Below are 23618 nucleotides of genomic sequence, written 5' to 3' on the forward strand. Positions count from 1 at the left end.
AGAGGAGTTTGTCCAAGGAATGCAAGAGTGGTTCAACATATGAAGATGAATCAATGTAATATATCACACTAATAAGATGAAGAGGACAAAAACCACATGATCTTCCCAATTTACAAAGAAAAAGCATTTGATGAAGTCAAACACCCTTTCATGATAAAAACATTTGACAGACATGTTAAAGGAACTTCCTCAACATGATAAAGGGCATTTATGAAATACTCACAGCTAACACTATACTCAATGGTGAAAGACTTTAAAGCTTTCCCCCTTAGGGATAAGGAATGAGACAAGGATACCCACTTTCACCATTCCTATTCAACATTGTACTGGAGTTCTAGCTAGAGCAATTAGGCAAGAAAAAGAAGTGAAAGCCATATAAATTGAAAAGAAGGAGGAGTTAAACTACTTCTATTCACAGATATGATTTGTATATAGAAAATCCTAAAGAACATATACACACACACATGCGCATGTGTGCAAGCACAAACTATTAGAACTAATAAACAAATTCAGCAAAATTTCAGAATAAAAGATCAACACAGGGCTTCCCTGGTGGCGCAGTGGTTGAGAATCTGCCTGCCAATGCAGTGGACACAGGTTCGAGCCCTGGTCTGGGAAGATTCCACATGCCACGGAGCAACTAGGCCCGTGAGCCACAACTACTGAGCCTGCGCGTCTGGAGCCTGTGCTTTGCAACAAGAGAGGCCGCGACAGTGAGAGGCCCACACACCGTGATGAAGAGTGGCCCTCGCTTGCCACAACTAGAGAAAGCCCTCGCACAGAAACGAAGACCCAACACAGCCAAAAATCAATCAATTAATTAATTAATTAAAAAAAAAAAAGATCAACACACAAAAACCAATTATGTAAAAAAAAAACAACCAGTTATGTTTCTATACATTAGCAATGAACAATCTGAAAAGGAAGTTAAGAAAATAATCTCATTTATAATAGCATCATAAAGAATAAAATACTTAGGAATAAATGAAACCAAGAAAGTGAAAGGCTCACACAGTGAATACTACAAAACACTGTTGAAAGAAAATTTTAAAGACCTAAGTAAATGGAAGACACCCATGTTCTTGTATTGAAAGACTTAATGCTGTTATGATGGCAATCCTACCCAAAATGATCTACAGATTTGGCACATTTCCTATGAAAATTCCAAAAACCTTTTTCTTTTTGAATAAATAGAAAAGCCAACCCTAAAATGCATATGGAATTGCAAGGGGCCGTGAGCAGCCAAAACTACCTTGAAAAAGAAGAACAAAGTTGGAGGACTCGCACTTCCTGATTTCAAAACTTGCTCTAGTGCTACAGTCATCAAAACAGTGTGGTACTGGCATAAAGACAAGCATACAGACCAATGGAATAGAATAGAAAGCCCAGAAATAAATCCTCGCAAATGATTTATGGTCAAATGATTTTTGACAAGGGTGCCAAGACCATTCAATGGGAAAGGACAGTCTTTTCAACAAATAGAGCTGGGAAAACTGGATATCCATATGCAAAAGAATGAAGTTGGATCCTTACCTAACACCTTATACAAAAGTTAATTTGAAATGGATCAAGGATCTAAATGTAAAACATAAAATATTATAATTTTTAGAACAAAACATTGCAGAGAAGCTTTACAACATTGAATTTGGCAATGATTTCATGGATATGACACCAAAGGCAGAGGTGACAAAAGAAAAAATAGACAAATTATACTTCATAAAAACAAAAACTATGTGCACCAAAAGACACTATCCACAGAGTAAAAAGGAAACCCACAGAATGGGAGAAAATACTGGCAAATAATGTATCTGGTAAGAGATTAATATCCAGGATATATAGAGAACTCCTAAAACTCAACAAAATAACCAACCTGATTGAAAAATGGGAAAAGGACTTGAACAGACATTTCTCAAAAGAAGATATGCAAAATGGTCAATAAGCACATGAAAAGATGTTCAACAACACTAATCATCAGGGAAATGGAAATCAACACTACGAGACACCACTCTCACACCCATTGCAATAACTACCATCAAAAAACCCCCCAGAAAACAGCAAGTATTGGTGAGAATGTGGGGAAATTGGAACACTCTGCACTGTTGGTGGGAATGTAAAATGGTACAGCCACTGTGGAAAACTGTATGGTGGTTCCTCAAAAAAATTACAAAATAGAATTATATAATTTAGCAAATCCATTATGGGTATACACCCAAGAGAATTGAAAACATGGTCTTGAAGAGATATTTGTACATCCAGGTTCATAGCAGTATTATTCACAATAGGTAAAACATGGAAGTAACCCAAGTGTCTACTGACCAATAAATTGATAAGCAAAATGTGGTTTCTACATGAAATAGGATATTATTCAGCCTTAAAAAGGAAGGGAATTCTGCAATATGTTATAACATGAGTGAACCTTGAGGACATTATGTTACATGAAATAAACCAGTCACAGAAAGACAAATACTGTATGATTCCACTTATATAAGGAACTAAGTGTAGTCAAAGTCATAAAGACAGAAAGTAGAATGGTGTTGCCAGGGACTGGGGGAGGGGGAATGGGAAGTTAGTGTTTAGTGGGTAAAGACTGTCAATTTTACAAGATGAAAAGAGTAATAGAGATGAATGGTGGTGATAGTTGCACAACATTATGAGTATATTTAATATCATTAAAATATATACTTTAAAATGATTAGGATAATAAACTTTATGTTATGTGTATTTTACCACAATAAAAAAATTGAAAAAGAAATGAAAAGATACTCAACTTCACTATAATAAGATAAATACAAATTAAAACTATACTAAGGTAACATATTTGGCTGATGAGAGACTGTAACTTGGTATAACCCTTATAGAGATTAATTTGGCACTATCTCTTAAAATTATAAATGCATATGACTTTTAGCCCAGAAATTCCATCTTTAGAAATTTATACTCAAATATATGTGTACAAGTGTGAGATAATGAATATATATGGCTATTGTCTTCAGCATGGCTTAGAATAAGAATAAAGGATTGCACCAATCAATCATGGAACATCTATGCAATGGATATTACCCATCCTGAGGAAAAAAAAAAAGATGAAATTGATTCACAGAATAATCTCCAAGATATACTAAGTAAAAAAAGCAAAGTTCAGAACAGTGCTATTAATATGATATTTTTTAAGCAAAAAAGAAGAGAGAAAGAGGAAGAAATAAAGTATGTTTGCATTCGCTTGCACAGGCATTGAGAAATTCTAGGCTGGGTTTTGCTAATGGGGCACCAGCAGGAGATCAGAGGAGAGGAGGAGCATAAGGTTGGGTATTTACAACTCCAGTTCCCTCCCTGTGGGGTCACATATCTCCCATCACAGGCCACTGCTCCTGTCGCAAGGTCCTCCCCATTGCTTTCTCTGTCTGGAACTTAGCCATTTGTCCTGCACATCAGATCCAACCTCTTCAGCCTGGTCTCATCAAGGTTCTCCTTCCCAGCTGAACTTGACTTTACTCTTCAGACAGGCCCACACATTTGGAACCACCTCCCATCTGCTAGCTGTGACCTCTGCAATGCTGAAAGCCTAGAGCCTAAGTTACTGTGACTAGCAGCCCATCGCAGAGCTCCCTTATCCCACATCTGTCAGTTCTGTTAGCTTTACTTCCAAAATGTACTAGAAATATGTCTAATTTTCTTGTTATTTCTGCTACTACCCTTGACAGCACAACATTAGTGTCATCAGGATTACTAAAATCGTCTCCTAACTACTTTGATTCCACTCTTCCCACCCTAAAATAATTTTCCCACAGAGCAATAAGAAATGTTTCCACTTCCAACAATGGCTAATTAGTGTCTTTTAGACCAATCTTCCTTCTGAGAAAAATGAGAAAAGCTCAACAAAAAATATTTTAAAAAACTGTTTAAATGCATTAGAGACTTCACAAGTCAATGAGAAATTGCAGGGTCAGGATCTGGAAGAAGAGGGAAACCAAGAAGATGAATGTGACCTTTAAGACAGCTTTATCCCTCTCAGCAAATACTGATTCTGAAAATGAAACCTGGGGATGACAGGCTGAGCAACTGAGCAGAGCTCCTGACATGCTCATGGCTAAAGGGAGAAAAGTGGGAGTTCAGGGCCCATTGAAGAAGATGGCCCTGATAACAATCCTGAAGAGTGAAGGTGAAACAGAAATAGACAAGCCCTAACAAAGACCAAAGCACAGTTTCAGTCCCTGTCTGGATGACGGTGGTCTGGCCACAGCCAAGCTGACAGTTGAAAACAAAGGTAAATCTTATCTTAAGGAACATTACATCATCCAGAGCCTCAAATTATCTCTATACTTTTTCATATACAATGTGTGGCATGCACAAAACATCAAATACTTTAAAAGTCAAGGACTAACTGAAAACTATGAGAAACATCTACAGGGATATAGATATTGGAGATATCTGACACAGACATCAAAGTAGCCATGATTAATATATACAAGAAAACAGGAGATAAGATGAAGAATTTCAGGAGAGAATAAAATTCTAAAAGAATCAATTAGACATTCTAGAATTTAAAAATAGAATAAATGAAATCAAGAACTCAAGGGATAAGTTTTATCAGCATATTAGACACAGTTAACAAGAATATTAGTAAACTGAAAGTCAGGTCAGTAGAATATAGACTAAAGTACAAAGGATGGAAAATATAGACTCGAGAAAAAAAGATGCATGGAACTCACTGAAAAGGTATAAAATAAACATACTTGGAGTGCCAGATGCAGAAGAGAGGAAAAGGAGGAGGAAAAGAGGGGAAGGAAGAAGGGAGAGAAGGGAAAAAGGATAGAGCGAATATCTCATGAATTAATGGCTGAGAATTTTCCAAAACTAATGAAAGCCACAGATCATGAAATGCTGCAAACAAAGGAAAACTCAGAACTTCAGGAATTAAAGAAAAGCAACAGAAATGACAAATAACAAATTACATAATACACTATGTATTTTTTCTTAAGTGCTTTAAAATATGTTTGACTGTTGAAAGCAAATATTATGATGTTGTTGAAGAGTTTAAATATATGTACATGTAATACATATGATAATAGAAAGGAAGGAGGGTAAAGAGACATGATTGTAAGGCTTCTACATTTCCCTTGAAATGGTAACTATTAGGCCTAAACATACTGTGAAAAGTAAGGCATGTATTGAATAGAACGTATATGCTAAGGCAAACAATAACATAAAAATTAAAAAACAGGGGCTTCCCTGGTGGCACAGTGGTTGAGAGTCTGCCTGCCAATGCAGGGGACGCGGGTTCGAGCCCTGGTCTGGGAAGATCCCACATGCCGCGGAGCAACTAGGCCCGTGAGCCACAACTAATGAGCCTGCGCGTCTGGAGCCTGTGCTCCACAACAGGAGAGGCCGCGATAGTGAGAGGCCCACGCACTGCAATGAGGAGTGACCCCGCTTGCCACAACTAGAGAAAGCCCTCACACAGAAACGAAGACCCAACACAGCCATAAATAAATAAATAAATAAATAAATAAATAAAGGAGTTCCTTTAAAAAAAAAAATTAAAAAACAAAGAGCTATAGCCAAAAAGCCAATAGATAAATTAAACTGGAATACTAAAAATATTCAAACAATACAAAAGAAAGCAGGAAAGGGGACAGAGAGAAATAAAAATGCAAAGGATACAAACAGAAAAATAATAAAATAGCAGACTTAAACTATATCAATAGTTATATTAAATGTAAATGGTCTAAATACACCAATTAAAAGACAGTGTCAGGGACCTCCCTGGCAGTCCAGTGGTTAAGACACTGCACTTCCAATGCAAGGGGCACAGGTTCGATCCCTGGTCAGGGAACTAAGATTCCACATGCCGCACAGCACAGCCAAAAGATTAAAAAAAAAAAAAAAAAAAGACAGTGTCAGACTAAACAAAAAACCAAGACCTAATTATATGCTGTTTACAAGAAACCCACTTTAAATATAATGATATAGATGATTAAAAATAAAATAATGGGGACTTCCCTGACGGTCCTGTGGTTAAGACTTTGCCTTCTAATGCAGGGAGTGCGGGTTCGATCTCTGGTAGGGGAGCTAAGATCCCACATGCCTCGTGGCCAAAAAACCAAAAACATAAAAAAAAGAAGCAATATTGTAACAAATTCAATAAGGAGTTTAAAAATGGTCCACATCAAAAAAAAAAAGTAAAATAATGGAATACTTGTATCAAGCAAACACTAATCAAAAGAAAGCTGAAGTGGGTATATTATCATTAGACAAAGTAGACTTCAGAACATAATTATCAGGTATCAAGAGAGATGTTACATAATGACAAAAGAGTTAAATGTGCTGTACCCAACAACATATCTCCGAGATGTATGAAGCAAAAAACTGATATACAATTAAGGTAAAATAGACAAATCCATAATTATATTTGGAGACATCAACATTCCATTCCTACTACTCAGCAGAACAAGACAGAAGATCAACAAGGATGTATAAGACTTTTACAACAATATCAACCAATTTGACTTCATTGACATTTGTTGAAGACTCCACCATCAAGACCATGAATACAGACATGTATTCTTTTCAAGTGCACAAACAGCATTCACGAAAACAGATATTTGGGGTCATAAAACAAACTTTAATTAATTTAAAAGAATGGAAAGCAAACAAAATACATTCTCAGACTATACCAGAAATAAACCAAAAATCAATAACAGAAAGACATCCGGAAAATCCTCAAATATTTGGAAATTAAATACCAGACTTCCAAACAACCATGGGTCAAAGGTGAAACACAGGGAAATTAGAAAATATTTTAGACTGAATAAAAACGAAAATCCAACATACCAAAATTTGTGGGGTGTAGGCAAAGCAGTGCGTAGAGAGAAATTTACAAAATTAAATACTTATGCATTAAAAATATAAGGGCTCAAACTAATAATCTAAGCTCACAACTTAAGGAACTAGAAAAAGAGCAAATTAAACACAAAACAAGCAGAAGGAAGATAAAGAGCAGAAATCAATGGAATTGAAAATAGAAAAACAATAGAGAAAAATCAATGAAACCAAAAAGTGATTTTTTGAAAAGATCAATAAAATTGATAAAACTGTAACGAGACTGACCAAGATAAAAATGAGAAGACATAAATTACCAATATCATAAATAAAATAGGGAATATCACTAAAGACCCTATGGACAGGGACTTCCCTGGTGGTCCAGTGGTAAAGAATCTGCCTTCCAACGCAGGGGGTGTGGGTTCGATCCCTGGTCAGGGAACTAAGATCCCACATTCCGTGGGGCAACTAAACCCACGTGCCAAAACTACTGAGCTCGCATTCCTCAACTAGAGGCAGCGTGCCGCAAACTACAGAGTCCACGCACCCTGGAGCTTGCACACCACAACTAAAGAAGAGAAAACCCACACACCCCAACTAGAGAGAAGCCTGCGCGCCACAATGAAAGATCTCGCATGCCTCAAGGAAGATCCTGCATGCTGCAACTAAGATCCGATGCAGCCAAAAATAAATTAAATAAATAAATAAATAATAAATCTTTAAAAAAAAAAAAGAAGGAGGGGAGGAACCAAGACGGTGGAGTAGAAGGACATGCTCTCACTCCCTCTTGCGAGCACACCAGAATCACAACTAGCTGCTGGACAATCATCAACAGGAAGACACTGGAACTCACCAAAAAAGATACCCCACATCCAAAGACAAAGGAGAAGCCACAATAAGATGGTAGGAGGGGCGCAATCACAGTAAAATCAAATCCCATAACTGGTGGGTGGGTGACTCACAGACTGGAGAACACTTATACCACAGAAGTCCACCCACTGGAGTGAAGGTTCTGAGCCACATGCCAGGCTTCCCAACCTGGGGGTCCGGCAATGGGAGGAGGAATTCCTAGAGAATCAGACTTTGAAGCCTAGTGGGAATTGATTGCAGGACTTTGACAGGACTGGGGGAAACAGGGACTCCACTCTTGGAGGGCACACACAAAGTAGTGTGCACATTGGGACCCAGGGGAAGGAGCAGTGACCCCAGGGGAGACTGAAACAGACCTACCTGCTAGTGTTGGAGGGTCTCCTGCAGAGGCGGGGGGTGGCTGTGGCTAACCGTGGGGACAAGGACACTGGCAGCAGAAGTTGTGGGAAGTACTCCTTGATGTGAGCCCTCCCAGAGTCTGCCATTAGCTCCACCAAAGAGCCCAGGTAGGCTCCAGTGTTGGGTTGCCTCAGGCCAAACAACCAACAGGGAGGGAACCCAGCCCCACCCATCAGCAGTCAAGTGGATTAAAGTTTTACTGAGCTCTGCCCACCAGAGCAACAGCCAGCTCTACCCACCACCAGTCCCTCCCATCAAGCGTCTTAGATAGCCTCACCCAGCAGAGGACAGACAGCAGAAGCAAGAAGAACTACAATCCTACAGCCTGTGGGAAAAAAACTCCACGTTTGCAGAAAGATAGACAAGATGAAAAGGCAGAGGGCTACGTACCAGATGAAGGAACAAGATAAAACCCCAGAAAAACAACTAAATGAAGTGGAGATAGGCAACCTTCCAGAAAAAGAATTCAGAATAATGATAGTGAAGATGATCAGAATGGAGGCAAAGATCGAGAAGACACAAGAAATGTTTAACAAAGACCTAGAAGAATTAAAGAACAAACAAACAGAGATGAACAATATAATAACTGAAATGAAAACTACACTAGAAGGAATCAATAGCAGAATAACTGAGGCAGAAGAACGGATAAGTGACCTGCAAGACAGAATGGTGGAATTCACTGCTGGGGAACAGATTAAAGAAAAAAGAATGAAAAGAAATGAAGACAGCCTAAGAGACCTCTGGGACAACATTAAATGCAACAACATTCACATTATAGGGGTCCCAGAAGGAGAAGAGAGAGAGAAAGGACCCAAGAAAATATTTGAAGAGATTATAGTCGAAAACTTCCCTAACAAGGGAAAGGAAATAGCCACCCAAGTCCAGGAAGCACAGCGAGTCCCATACAGGATAAACCCAAGGAGAAACATGCCGAGACACATAGTAATCAAATTGGCAAAAATTAAAGACAAACAAAAATTATTGAAAGCAGCAAGGGAAAACTGACAAATAACATACAACGGAACTCCCATAAGGTTAGCAGCTGATTTCTCAGCAGAAACTCTAAGCCAGAAGGGAGTGGCATGATATACTTAAAGTGATGAAAGGGAAGAACCTACAACCAAGATTACTCTACCCGGCAAGGATCTCATTCAGATTCCATGGAGAAATCAAAAGCTTTACAGACAAGCAAAAGCTAAGAGAATTCAGCACCACCAAACCAGCTCTACAACAAATGCTAAAGGAACTTCTCTAAGTGGGAAACACAAGAGAAGAAAAGGACCTACAAAAACAAACCCAAAACAATTAAGAAAATGGTCACAGGAACATACATATCGATAATTACCTTAAACATGAATGGATTAAATGCTCCAAACAAAAGACACAGGCTTGCTGAATGGATACAAAAATAAGACCCATATATATGCTGTCCACAAGAGACCCACTTCAGACCTAGGGACACATACAGACCGAAAGTGAGGGGATGGAAAAAGATATTCCATGCAAATGGAAATCAAAAGAAAGCTGGAGTAGCTATACTCATATCAGATAAAATAGACTTTAAAATAAAGAATGTTACAAGAGACAAGGAAGGACACTACATAATGATCAAGGGATCAATCCAAGAAGAAGATATAACAATGATAAATATATATGCACCCAACATAGGAGCACCTCAATACATAAGGCAACTGCTAACAGCTATAAAAGAGGAAATTGACAGTAACACAATAATAGTGGGGGACTTTAACACCTCACTTACACCAATGGACAGATTATCCAAACAGAAAATTAATAAGGAAACACAAGCTTTAAATGACACAATAGACCAGATAGATTTAATTGATATTTATAGGACATTCCATCCAAAAACAGCAGATTACACTTTCTTCTCAAGTGTGCACGGAACATTCTCCAGGATAGATCACATCTTGGGTCACAAATCAAGCCTCAGTAAATTTAAGAAAATTGAAATCATATCAAGCAACTTTTCTGACCACACCGCTATGAGATTAGAAATGAATTACAGGGAAAAAAACGTAAAAAACACAAACACATGGAGGTTAAACAATACGTTACTAAATAACCAAGAGATCATTGAAGAAATCAAAGAGGAAATCAAAAAATACCTAGAGACAAATGACAATGAACACACGACAATCCAAAACCTATGGGATGCAGCAAAAGCAGTTCTAAGAGGGAGGTTTATAGCTATACAAGCCTACCTCAAGAAACAAGAAAAGTCTCAAGTAAACAATCTAACCTTACACTTAAAGGAACTAGAGAAAGAAGAACAAACAAAACCCAAAGTTAGCAGAAGGAAAGAAATCATAAAGATCAGAGCAGAAATAAATGAAATAGAAACAAAGAAAACAATAGCAAAGATCAATAAAACAAAAAGCTGGTTCTTTGAGAAGATAACCAAAATTGATAAGCCATTAGCCAGACTCATCAAGAAAAAGAGGGAGAGGACTCAAATCAATAAAATTAGAAATGGAAAAGAAGAAGTTACAACAGACACTGCAGAAATACAAAGCATCCTAAGAGACTACTACAAGCAACTCTATGCCAATAAAATGGAAAACCTGGAAGAAATGGGCCTTCCAAGACTGAACCAGGAAGAAACAGAAATTATGAACAGACCAATCACAAGTAATGAAATTGAAACTGTGATTAAAAATCTTCCAACAAACAAAAGTCCAGGACCAGATGGCTTCACAGGTGAATTCTATCAAATATTTAGAGAAGAGCTAACACCCATCCTTCTCAAACTCTTCCAAAAAATTGCAGAGGAAGGAACACTCCCAAACTCATTCTATGAGGCCACCATCACCCTGATACCAAAACCAGACAAAGATACTACAAAAAAAGAAAATTACAGACCAATATCACTGATGAATATAGATGCAAAAATCCTCAACAAAATACTAGCAAACAGAATCCAACAACACATTAAAAGGATCATACACCACGATCAAGTGGGATTTATCCCAGGGATGCAAGGATTCTTCAATATATGCAAATCAATCAATGTGATACACCATATTAACAAATTGAAGAATAAAAACCATATGATCATCTCAATAGCTGCAGAAAAAGCTTTTGACAAAATTCAACACCCATTTATGATAAAAACTCTCCAGAAAGTGGGCATAGAGGGAACCTACCTCAACATAATAAAGGCCATATACGACAAACCCACAGCAAACATCATTCTCAATGGTGAAAAACTGAAAGCATTTCCTCTAAGATCAGGAATGAGACAAGGATGTCCACTCTCACCACTATTATTCAACATAGTTTTGGAAGTCCTAGCCACGGTAATCAGAGAAGAAAAAGAAATAAAAGGAATACAAATTGGAAAAGAAGAAGTAAAACTGTCACTGTTTGCAGATGACATGATACTATACATAGAGAATCCTAAAAATGTCACCAGAAAACTACTAGAGCTAATCAATGAATTTGGTAAAGTTGCAGGATACAAAATTAATGCACAGAAATCTCTTGCATTCCTATACACTAATGATGAAAAATCTGAAAGAGAAATTATGGAAACACTCTCATTCACCATTGCAACAAAAAGAATAAAATACCTAGGAATAAACCTACCTAGGGAGACAAAAGACCTGTATGCAGAAAACTATAAGACACTGATGAAAGAAATTAAAGATGATACCAACAGATGGAGAGATATACCATGTTCTTGGATTGGAAGAATCAATACTGTGAAAATGACTATACTACCTACTAAACTACTCCTAACTACCTATTAAACTACTCCTACCTACTAAACTACTCCAACACTACTCCTAACTCAGGCACTGACATTCTCCCTAACTAAGGCCTTGACATTACTCTTAACTCAGGCCCTGACACTGTCCCTAACTAAGGCCCTGACACTACTCCTCACTCAGGGACTGACACAGATCCTAACTAAGGCCCTGACACTACTCCCAACTCAGGCACTGACACTGTCCCTAACTAAGGCCCTGACACTACTCCTAACTCAGGCACTGACAGTGTCCCTAAATAGGGCCCTGAGACTACTCCTAACTACTACTAAAATGACTATAAGCAATCTACAGATTCAATGCAATCCATGTCAAATTAGCAATGGCATTTTTTATGGAATTAGAACAAATCATCTTAAAATTTGTATGGAGACACAAAAGACCTCGAATAGCCAAAGTAGTCTTGAGGGAAAAAAACGGAGCTGGAGGAATCAGACTCCCTGACTTCAGACAATAGTACAAAGCTACAGTAATCAAGACAATATGGTACTGGCACAAAAACAGAAACACAGATCAATGGAACAAGATAGAAAGCCCAGAGATAAACCCACGCACCTATGGTCAACTAATCTATGACAAAGGAGGCAAAGATATACAATGGAGAAAAGACAGTCTCTTCAATAAGTGGTGCTGGGAAAACTGGACAGCTACATGTAAAAGAATGAAATTAGAACACTCCCTAACACCATACAGAAAAATAAACTCAAAATGGATTCGAGACCTAAATGTAAGACCGGACACTATAAAACTCTTAGAGGAAAACATAGGAAGAACACTCTTTGACATAAATCACAGCAAGATCTTTTTTGATCCACCTCCTAGAGTAACGGAAATAAAAACAAAAATAAACAAATGGGACCTAATGAAACTTCAAAGCTTTTGCACAGCAAAGGAGACTACAAACAAGACAGAAAGACAACCCTCAGAATGGGAGAAAATATTTGCAAATGAAGCAACGGACAAAGGATTAATCTCCAAAATATATAAACAGCTCATGCAGCTCAATATTAAGGAAACAAACAACCCAATCCAAAAATGGGCAGAAGACCTAAATAGACATTTCTCCAAAGAAGACATACAGACGGCCACGAAGCACATGAAAAGCTGCTCAACATCACTAATTATTAGAGAAACGCAAGTCAAAACTACAATGAGGTATCACCTCACACCAGTTAGAATGGGCATCATCAGAAAATCTACAAACAACAAATGCTGGAGAGGGTGTGGAGAAAAGGGAACCCTCTTGCACTGTTGGTGGGAATGTAAATTGATACAGCCACTATGGAGAACAGTATGGAGGTTCCTTAAAAAACTAAAAATAGAATTACCATATGATCCAGCAATCCCACTACTGGGCATATACCCAGAGAAAACCATAATTCAAAAAGACACATGCACCCCAATGTTCACTGCAGCACTATTTACAATAGCCAGGTCATGGAAGCAACCTAAATGCCCATCGACAGACGAATGGATAAAGAAGTTGTGGTACATATATACAATGGAATATTACTCAGCCATAAAAAGGAACGAAATTGAGTCATTTGTTGAGACGTGGATGGATCTAGAGCCTGTCATACAGAGTGAAGTAAGTCAGAAAGAGAAAAACAAATATCGTATATTAATGCATGTATGTGGAACCTAGAAAAATGGTACAGATGAACCGGTTTTCAGGGCAGAAGTTCAGACACAGATGTAGAGAACAAACGTATGGACACCAAGGGGGGAAAACCGTTGTGGGGTGGGGATGGTGGTGTGCTGAATTGGGCGATTGGGATTGACATGTATACACTGATGTGTATAAAATTGATGACTAATAAGAATGTGCAGTATAAACAAACAAACAAACAAAAAAACACAACTAATACTAAACTTTCTTTGGGTTATTTGTATGGAAATATGTTAATATAAATGTTTCAGACATTACATGAAATTTCTAAAAATCTTGTATGTTCTGGTATAATGTTATAAGTAATAATTCTAGTTATTACTTTAAAATGTATATCTCAGAAATAACTAAATTTCCTTGTCAAATGCATTATTATGAACTTTCATCAAATCTTTACCCATGGTCATTTTTAAGTCTTTTGTCATTTACAGACAGTTCTGGGTGTACTCTGATGCTTATGCAAAAATGTTCCAATAAAAGGGTTTCATCTTCAAGGAATTCATGGAAAAGACTCTGACAAGTACAGGTTTCTGGTAACTGACTATACTGCTGAAATGAATGAATAAGCATTTTCAGAACTCTAATGGAAAACTGATGAATTCATAACAGTGCTAACAAAAGATCAAGATAAAAAAAAATTAATTACATGGGACTGAGTGAACTGATGAGGATGATTATAATTTTTGTGACTTTCTGTTTGAATAAAAAAAAAATCCCACAAGGACTCAGAGGCAAAAAATATACAAATCAATTTTCACTGCAAAGTAAAGAGGCTGTTACAGTGGAGGATTACTGGACTGAATGTCAATATTATGACATAGTATGAGTGTGTTTCGTGTTTGGTAATTGCAATCATTGTTGCTTTTGTTGTGGTCATCCATTTACAATGCTTGGTATCAGTTTATTTATCTCTTGTACAAATAAAATACAGTGTGTGTGTGTAAAAAAAAAAAGAAAAACGTTTTGGAGGTGGATGGTGGTGATGGTTGCACAATGTGAATGTACTTAATGCCACTGAACTGTACACTTAAATATAGTGAAGATGGTAAGTTTAAAAAAAAAAAAAAGACCCTACAGACATTAAAAAGATGATAAGGGAATACTATAGACAATTCTGTGCACATAAATTCAATAACTTAGATGAAATAGGTCAATTCCTTTAAAAACACAAACTATCAAAATTCACTCAAGAAAAATAGATGACCTGAACAGTCCTGTATTTATTAAAGTAATTAAGTTTGATTTTAAACAGCTTTCCACCAAAGGAAACTCCAGGCAAGACCATTTCACTGGTGAATTTTACTAAACATTTAAGGAAAAAAATAATACCAATTCAAAACAAAGTAGAAGAGGAAGGACTACTTCCCAAGAAACTTTTAAGGCCAACATTACGCTAATAAACCAGACAAGAACATTGCAAGAAAAAACACTATAGACCAATAACCCTCATGACTAAGGATGTAAAAAATCTCAACAAAATATTAGTGAACTGAATCTAGCAACAGAGAAAAGGAATAATACATATGACCAAGTGGAGTTCATTCCAGGAATGCAAGGCTGGTTCAACATTTGAAATCAATGTAATTCACCATATTAACAAAATAGGGAGTCCAGAAAGAGACCTACACAAATATGGGCAATTGACTTTTTATAAAGGTGCAAAGGCAACTTAATAGAGAAAAAGATATCTCTTCCCCAAATGCTGCTGGAACAATTGGATATACAGATGCAAAATAAATAAATAAATAAACTTCAACCCATACTTTGTACCTTATACAAAAATTAACTCAGAATGGATCCCAGACATAAATGTGAAACATAAAAATATAAAACTTTTAGAAGAAAACTTCTGTGACATTGGGTTAGGCCAGAGTTTCTCAACTGGTACTACTGACATTTTGGACCATATAATTCTTTCTTGTGTGTGCGTGTGTTGGGGGGGATCATTTTGTTCATTGCAGGATGTTTAGCAGCATCTCTGACCTCTACCCACTAGATAGCAGTAGCATCCCCTCCCCAGTCATAACAGTTAAAAATGTCTCCAAACATTTTCAAATGTCCCTTGGGGGTCAAAATCATCTCTGTTGAGAACCACTAGGTTAGGCAAAGAGTTTTTAGACATGACACCAAAAGCACAATACAGAAAAGAAAAAAAAATGATAAACTGGACAGCACCAAAATAAACTTTGCTCCACAAAAACACTACTAAGAGAATGAAAAATGAAGCCACAGACTGGGAAAAAATATTTCAAAGTCCCATTGCTGATAAAGTACTTATATCCAGAGTAAGGAACTCTCAAAACTCAACAACAAGAATACAAATAATCCAATTTAAAAATACGAAAAGATTTGAACAGATACTTCAAAGAAAATATATGAATGGTAAATAAGCCCATGAAAAGATGTTCAACATAATTAGTAATTAGACAAATGCAAATTAAAATGATATTGAAATATTACTACACATATATTAGAATGGCTAAAATTTAAGGGAAAAAAAGCTGACAATATCAAGTACTGACAAATATTTGGAGCAACTGGAACCCTCACACATTACTGATGGGAATGTATAATGGTACAGCCACTTGGGAAGACAGTTTGGAAGTTTCTTATGAAGTTAAGCACACCATTTATACACAACCAAGCAATCCAACCGAGCAATCCAACTCTGAAGAATTTACCTAAGTGAAATGAAAACCTGTGCTCACATAAAAACCTGTTCTTGAGTATTTATAGCAGTTTTATTGATAATCACTAAAAACTGAAGACAATTTAAATGTCTTTCAATGGGTAAATGGATAAAGAAATTTTTGCCCACCTATGTCACATAATATATACAGAAGAGAGTTAACATAGGAGGCCTGAAGCTGCTGTCTTTAGAAGGACCTGCCTACAAGGTTGGCCCCTGGCTGGTGTCTGGGAACTTGGCACTTGAACCATTTCCTACACTATGCCTACACTGTTTATATAAATAATGTGATTTATGCTGAACACGTGCTTTCCTTCTGGCAGTCTGCAACTTTGATATTTGTTAGGCAGACAGTATCTACATGACTACTACCCAATAAAAACCTTGGGCTCTGAGTTGCTAATGGGCACCCCTGGGCAGAAACATCGCACATGTTACTGCAATTTTTCACTGCTAGAGAAGGAAGCACGCTTGGTGTGTCCCGTTACAGGAGGGAGAGCGCATGGCGAAGTCTGTATATGGATTTATCCAGATTCTACCTGTGTCTTTTACCCTTGCTCATCCTATCATGTATCCTTTCACTGTAATAAACCTTATCCATGAGACATCTATATGCTGAATCCCATGCGTACTAGTATCAATAGATCTCTAAATGTGGGGGTGGTGTTGGGGCTCCCTGAAACAGAATACTATTCAGCAATAAAAAGAAACCATTGAGGGGCTTCCCTGGTGGTGCAGTGGTTGAGAATCCACCTGCCAGTGCAGGGGACATGGGTTCAAGCCCTGGTCTGGGAAGATCCCACATGCCGTGGAGCAGCTAAGCCCATGCGGCACAACTACTGAGCCTGCGCTCTAGAGCCCGCGAGCCACAACTACTTAGCCCACGTGCCACAGCTACTGAAGTCCGTGTACCTAGAGCCCGTGCTCCGCAACAAGAGAAGCCACCACAATGAGAAGCCCTCGCACTGCAATGAAGAGTAGCCCTCGCTCACCACAACTAGGCAAAGCCCGCTTGCGGCAACAAAGACCCAACGCAGCCAAAAATAAATAAATAAATTAATTAACTGAAAAAAAAAGAAACTATTGATACATGCAACAACATGGATGAATCTCACATGTCTTATGCCATGTGAAAGAAGCTAGACTCAAAAGGCTATATACAATATAATCTCATTTATATGACGTTCGGCAAAATGCAAAACCATAGCTACAGAGAACAGATCACTGGTTGTTAGGAATTACAGGTGAGGGAAGAGTTTGACTACAAAGGGATAGCATGAGGGAATTTCTTTCTTTCTTTCTTTCTTTTTTTGCAGTTGGTGGGGAAACTGTTCTGTATCTTGGCTACAGTGGAGGTTACACCACTCTATGTGTTTGTCAAAACTCATAGACTTTTACACAAAAAAGAGTAATGTTTACCATAATTAATTTAAAAATAAATTCAACTAAAACAAAATCAATTGCCTTTCTATAACCAGCAACAAATAGAAAAATTAAATTAAAACATAATTTATAAGAGCACCAAAACTATAAAATATCATAGAATAAATCTAATGAAAGACATACAAGACCTCTATGCTGAAAATCACAAAATATTACAGAGAGATTAGAGAAGACATAAACAAATAAACAGATATACCATATTCATGGATTGAAATACCCCAATATTACAAAGACATTAAGAATCAGAATCAAATTGAAATCCCAGGACAATGTTTTAAATCTACAGGATGATTCTAAAATTATATGGAAATGTAAAGGGCCAAGAATAGCAAAACAGCTTATCACACAAAGACTGAGTACTTACTCTGCTGCATATCAATACTCATTATAAAGCTATAATAACTGGGTCTTTCCTGGTGGTCCAGTGGTAAGACTCCACATTCCCAATGCAGAGGGCCCGGGGAACTAGATCTCGCATGCATGCTGCAACTAACAGTCCACATGCCACAACTAAGAGTCCACATGCTGCAACTAAGAAAGTCTGCATGCCACAATTAAAGATCCCGCATGCTGCAACTAAGACCTTGTGCAGCCAAAATAAATAAATAAATAAAGATTTTTAAAAGTTTTTTTTTAAAAAGCTATAATAACTAAGACTGTTAGGTGTTGGTAAAAGTTTTAACAAATAGGGAACAAAATAGGGACTCCAGAAAAACGACCCTTGATTTAAGCATGTAGAGCCCCTTGATTTATGACAGAGTTTGCACCAAAGAGCTGAGGGAAAATTACAATCGTCTCAATAGGTGATGCTGGATCAGTTCAGTATATACGTGGGGGAAATAAAACTTGGCCCCTACTTCATGTCATACACAGAAATCATTTGCAGGTGGAGGATGGATATAAATGCAAAAGTTAAAAGAAAAAACTAACAGAAGGCAACTTTGGAGAATACCATCATGTTGTCTTCAGTAGAGAAAGTTCTTAAATAGGTTACAAATAACTAATTACAAACAAAAAGACTGAAAACTGGACATAAACTTAGCAACTTCTGTGCATCAATAGATACCACTGCCAGAGTAGGAGTGGGAGAATCATTTGCAACATGTATAACTGACAGAAGTCTTGTATCCACAATAAAGAACTCCAAAATATAAATCAAGAAAAGACAAACAACCAGTAGAAAAATGGATGAGAGGACTCAACAGGCACTTTGCAAAAGAGAATATCCAAAAAGGTCAATGAACAATTGAAAAGGTGCTCAACCTCTGTAGTCACCAGGGCAATGCAAATTAAAAAATATTTCATCATTACAGAATGGCTGTAATTAAAACGATGGATAATATCAAGCATTGTGAGGATTTGGAGCAACTGGAATGCTCATACACTGCTGGTGGGAGTGGAACTTGAAACCACCATTTGGAAAACGTAGTCTCACCAGAACTACAGGATCTAGCATAATATACACATACTCTATGACAGCAATTTCACATCCAGGCATATCCCAACCAGAAATAAGGACATATACAAAAACTAGCACAGTCTGTCATTACCAAAACTGTAACCAACCCAAATATCCATCAACATTAGAATGCATAAAATTTTTAGTGTGGTCTTACAATAGTTTATTACATAGCAATGAAAATGAGCAGTGGTTCTGCCACACGCAGCAACATGGATAAATCTCACATTGTAACACTGAGCAAAAGAGACCAGACACCAAAGAATACATACTGAATAGTTCTATTTAAATAGTTTAAAAATATATAAATCTATGATGTGAGAAATCATCCTGTTGGGGAGGAGGGTGGGATTATTGATAGGGAGGGGACAAAAGAGAACTTCTAAGGAGCTGATAATGTTCTGTTTCTTGGGGCCTATAGGGTATGTTCACTTTGTGATACACGTTGAGCTATATAAACTTAGGATTTGTTCATTTTTCTATATTTTATAAAATTTAAGTTAAAACACAAGAGATATATATCTTATCATTTTTTTCAGTTTTCTAAAAACTTCATGAATCAGATGATGTCACTTCTTGCCTTGCAGGTACAGAATGGCTTTCTCTATAACACTCACAAGGCTACCTGATCCAGCTCCTGCCTACCTTTCTGTCCTCAATTTGTATCCCACTTCCCCCTTCCTCACAGTGCTCCACACTGGTCTTCTCACTTTCCCTCACACATACCAAACTTGTTCTTATCTCAAGGTATTTGTACTTGTTCTGTCCTCTGCCTGATGTTCCTTCTTGATCCTTCTTTGTGCCTATTTCTAATCCTTCAGCCCTCCATTAAAATATCTCTTCAGAACTGCTTCCCCGACTGTCTACCTAGTGTACCACATCCCACCCTACATTCTAGTCACTCTCCGTGCCTGGGGTCAGTCAGCATTTTCTACAAAGGGCCAGACAGTAAAAACTCTAGTCTTTGCAGGCCAGGTGGTCTTGGTCACAATGACTCAAAATTTCCATCTTAGCAGGAAAGCAGCTACAGACAACATGTAAATGAGTGGGCATGGTTGTGCCCCATTAAAACATTACTTATGGATCCTGAATTTGAATTTCATATCATTTCACATGTCACGAAAAACTCGTCTTTTGATTTTCTTCCTCCCAAGCATTTAAAAACATAAAAATGGGCTTCCCTGGTGGCGCAGTGGTTAAGAATCTGCCTGCCAATGCAGTGGACACGGGTTCGAGCTCTGGTCTGGGAAGATCCCGCATGCCACGGAGCAACTAAGCCCGTGCTCCACAACTACTGAGCCTGCGCTCTAGAGCCCGCAAGCCACAACTACTGAGCCTGTGCTCTAAAGCCCGTGAGCCAAAACTACGGAGCCTGCGCTCTAGAGCCCGCAAGCCACAACTACTGAGCCTGCGCTCTAAAGCCCGTGAGCCACAACTACTGAGCCTGCGCTCTAAAGCCTGTGAGCCACAACTACTGAGCCCGCGTGCCACAACTAATGAAGCCCACGCGCCTAGAGCCCGTGCTCCACAACAAGAGAAGCCACCACAATGAGAAGCCCACTCACCGCAATGAAGAGCAGCCCCCGCTCGCAACCAGAGAAAGCCCGCGCACAGCAATGAAGAGCCAATGCAGCCAAAAATAAATAAATAAATAAATAAATTTATTTTAAAAAATAAAAATAAAAAGGTAAAAACGACTTTTAGCTCACCCATAAAAAAGGCAGGCAGTGGGGCCAGATTTGGCCCCTGACCGTAGTTTGCCAGCCTCGGCTCTAACCCATTTCCCCGGTCTACTTTCATCCCAGCCTTATCCCTAACTAAAATAGTTCAGCTGTTCACATGTTTATCTTCTATCTTTCCCCACCCCTAAAATTTCAACTCCAAGAGGGAGGGGCCTCATCTGTTTTGTTCACCATAGCGTGTTTACTACCCATCTCAGCATCTGACACACAGAAGCTGGAAGAAATGAAGGCCCAAGCCCACCTGGGTGTGACCGTGGCCTTGGCCTGGACCTTGATGGGCTTCTTCCGAGTGGGGTTCACAGGAGCCAACACAGGCTCCTCCTTCGAAGACTCTCCAATTGAGGATTCGGGTCGGGCTGACTGAGACTGTAATAAAAGGATTTCTCCTGTGTATAAACTCAGCTTGGTGGCGTGCTCGGGATAGGGCCCGGACCTTAATCTGGTCCGAGTGACTTCTGCCTCTTCCTTTACCGGATATTCTATGGTGAACAGGCCTGTGAACAGAAGGCGCTGGTGTCACTCCCCCTCGTGGCCTGGCCGCCGTGCCCCGCTGTGACAGCGCACAGCTCCCTCTCCAGGCCATTACTCTCGCAGAGTCTGCTGCCTCCCGTTGCCTGGCCCAGTGCTCCCACCCTAGTGCGGCTAGTGGATCCGTAAGTGCTGGCTGAATGGAAGAGCAAATCGATCTCAGTTCTGGCCATCTGTCAAGACCCACCTTTGATCGCTCTTCCCCCGTGGGCCTGTGTTTCATTCAGCTTTGCGTCCTTCATAGCACTCAGTGCAGAGGCTGGGTACACCATGCGACCATGTTGTTCCCTGTGCCTCCAGACTTAAGTCATTTCCATCTATGTTCTTGGTTGTATTTTTCTTTTGCTTTCTCTGCTAGACTGGCCAAGGGCCTCTCATTTCTTCATTCACTTACCAAACATTTACTAAATGTTGGGCACTGGGCATAAAGATGACCCCATACAGGATTTCCTGCCTCTGGCACTCCAAGCAGGAATGGGGGGTGGGGATGGGGAAACAAATAAATATTTATAACGCTAGGTAGTAAGATTTATAATCTTACTATATAGTCTCCTTACCTGCCGCCAGCAGGACGGAGTGCATGAACTGGGACACTGTCTTCTGAAACCGCCTCTTGATCTCTGCCAGGGCCCGACTCATCTTAGACACCTTTTCATCCACGCTGCTGATTCTGCGGGTCATCTGGGGAAAGGCCAAGTGGAAGGGCATTGTCACCTGCCCCGCCAGGAGCCGTCTGCCCAGCCCAGTGACCACAAGGCTTAGCCCTGGCTTAGAGGATGTGCCGCTCCTGCCTGGGACCCACCTCTCTCCCCTCAGCCCAGTGAATCCCCGCACACTGACCCAACCCACCTCAAACGTCCCCCCCAGGGAGGTTGGTTGCACTGGGCAGAACTGTTCCTTGCCTTGGACCCTCACCACTTTCTCTATGCAGCCTGAAGACAGAGGTTAGCCCTTTGTGAAGTGATCAGTTGCGTGGGAACCTGTCTCCCCAGCCAGACTCTAAGCTCCTAGAGGACAAGGATCGGGTTTTGGTCTCCTTTGTGTCCAAGTGCCCATCGCACAGAAGGCACTCAATTAATGCCTGTTGCGCTATGAATAACTGGGTGGACAAACGCCTCTCTGGACGTTTGCTGCCTGTCTCCCTCTATTGCACGACCCACAGAACCCTCTTCACCCTGCTGGCCGCTCTCTGCTGAGAGACTGCCCTAGGCCAGGGTTACACAGACTGACTGGTCCCCATGGGCACCAAGGCCCAGGCCTCCGGCCTCAATTCAGGATTACTCCAAAGGGCCACACTGGCTCCAGAGCTACTATGGGACAGCTGAGGTCGCCCTGCAGTTCAACCTCTGCCTCTACCCGGGCGAAACTAGGTTCAGATTCTGGAGTTAATGGTAATCAGGGTCTGACTTTTTCTTCAGGAAGGCGTCACAGACTTGCTGAGCTACCAGCAATCACTCCCCACGTTGAGCTTGCACATCTGCTCGTTCCTGTCCTTCTTGCTCTGGGTGCTGGTCACTTTTTACTTTCTTTATCCCTAAACTTCGTCAGCCCCTGAAGGCAGGGTCCATGTGGTCTATATCTCTCACTTCACACAGAGGAGGTGTGAAATAATTTTTCGCCTGCAGAATTGAAGCCTCAGGTGGAGAGAGCGGGGTGAGTGGTGGACAGACTTTCTGAAGAGCGATAAAGTCAGCCACGTGTCCCTCTTTGTCCTGCAGGCAGAGCTTCTGTAAAGGATGCCCCAATTAATAGCAAAGCCTCAACGATCCTTCTGTTTGTTGGCCCCAACCTCTGCCTCTGGGCTAATTTTATTTATTTATTTATAATTTATATGCAGTCTTGCTTCCCAAAAGGATCTGAGGCAGCACTGGGCTAATAAAGCATTTAAATTGAGGCATTTCCTCGCTTCCAAAGTGCTGCCTTGATAGAAAATTTAGTGAGGAGCCTGGCCGCAGGGCTATAAAAGCTGGGACTGCCATTCTGCCTGTCGCTCTGATGGGTGGTTCCTTCCAGGGTGATGGGTGTCTGGGGAAACCATTTAACAAGTTTTCCACTGACAGGGAGTGTGAGGGAAGAGGCCACCCTACTCCCACCCCTCAGCTTTCCTAGATGGCCACAGGTTTGCTGATGAGTGGGTGACAACCAGCTCCAAACATACACACACACACACACACACACACACACACACACGACTGCAGTTGAATGAAGT

General features: G+C 39.5%; 1 protein-coding gene across 1 annotated transcript in view; it reads right to left on the reverse strand.

Annotated features, from left to right (window-relative positions):
- Positions 1-23618, reverse strand: part of C11H3orf20 (chromosome 11 C3orf20 homolog) — a 78034-nt gene that overhangs the window by 20316 nt on the left and 34100 nt on the right. The window contains exons 9-10 of the mRNA XM_059940613.1: positions 21967-22090; positions 21123-21375 (exon numbers count right to left, since the gene is read on the reverse strand). Of these exons, the coding sequence (XP_059796596.1) occupies positions 21123-21375; positions 21967-22090 (377 nt within the window). The remainder of the gene's footprint in view (positions 1-21122; positions 21376-21966; positions 22091-23618) is intronic.

The sequence above is a fragment of the Balaenoptera ricei genome, chromosome 11 (genome assembly GCF_028023285.1).
Source record: "Balaenoptera ricei isolate mBalRic1 chromosome 11, mBalRic1.hap2, whole genome shotgun sequence".
In the NCBI taxonomy this organism is placed as follows: Eukaryota; Metazoa; Chordata; class Mammalia; order Artiodactyla; family Balaenopteridae; genus Balaenoptera; species Balaenoptera ricei.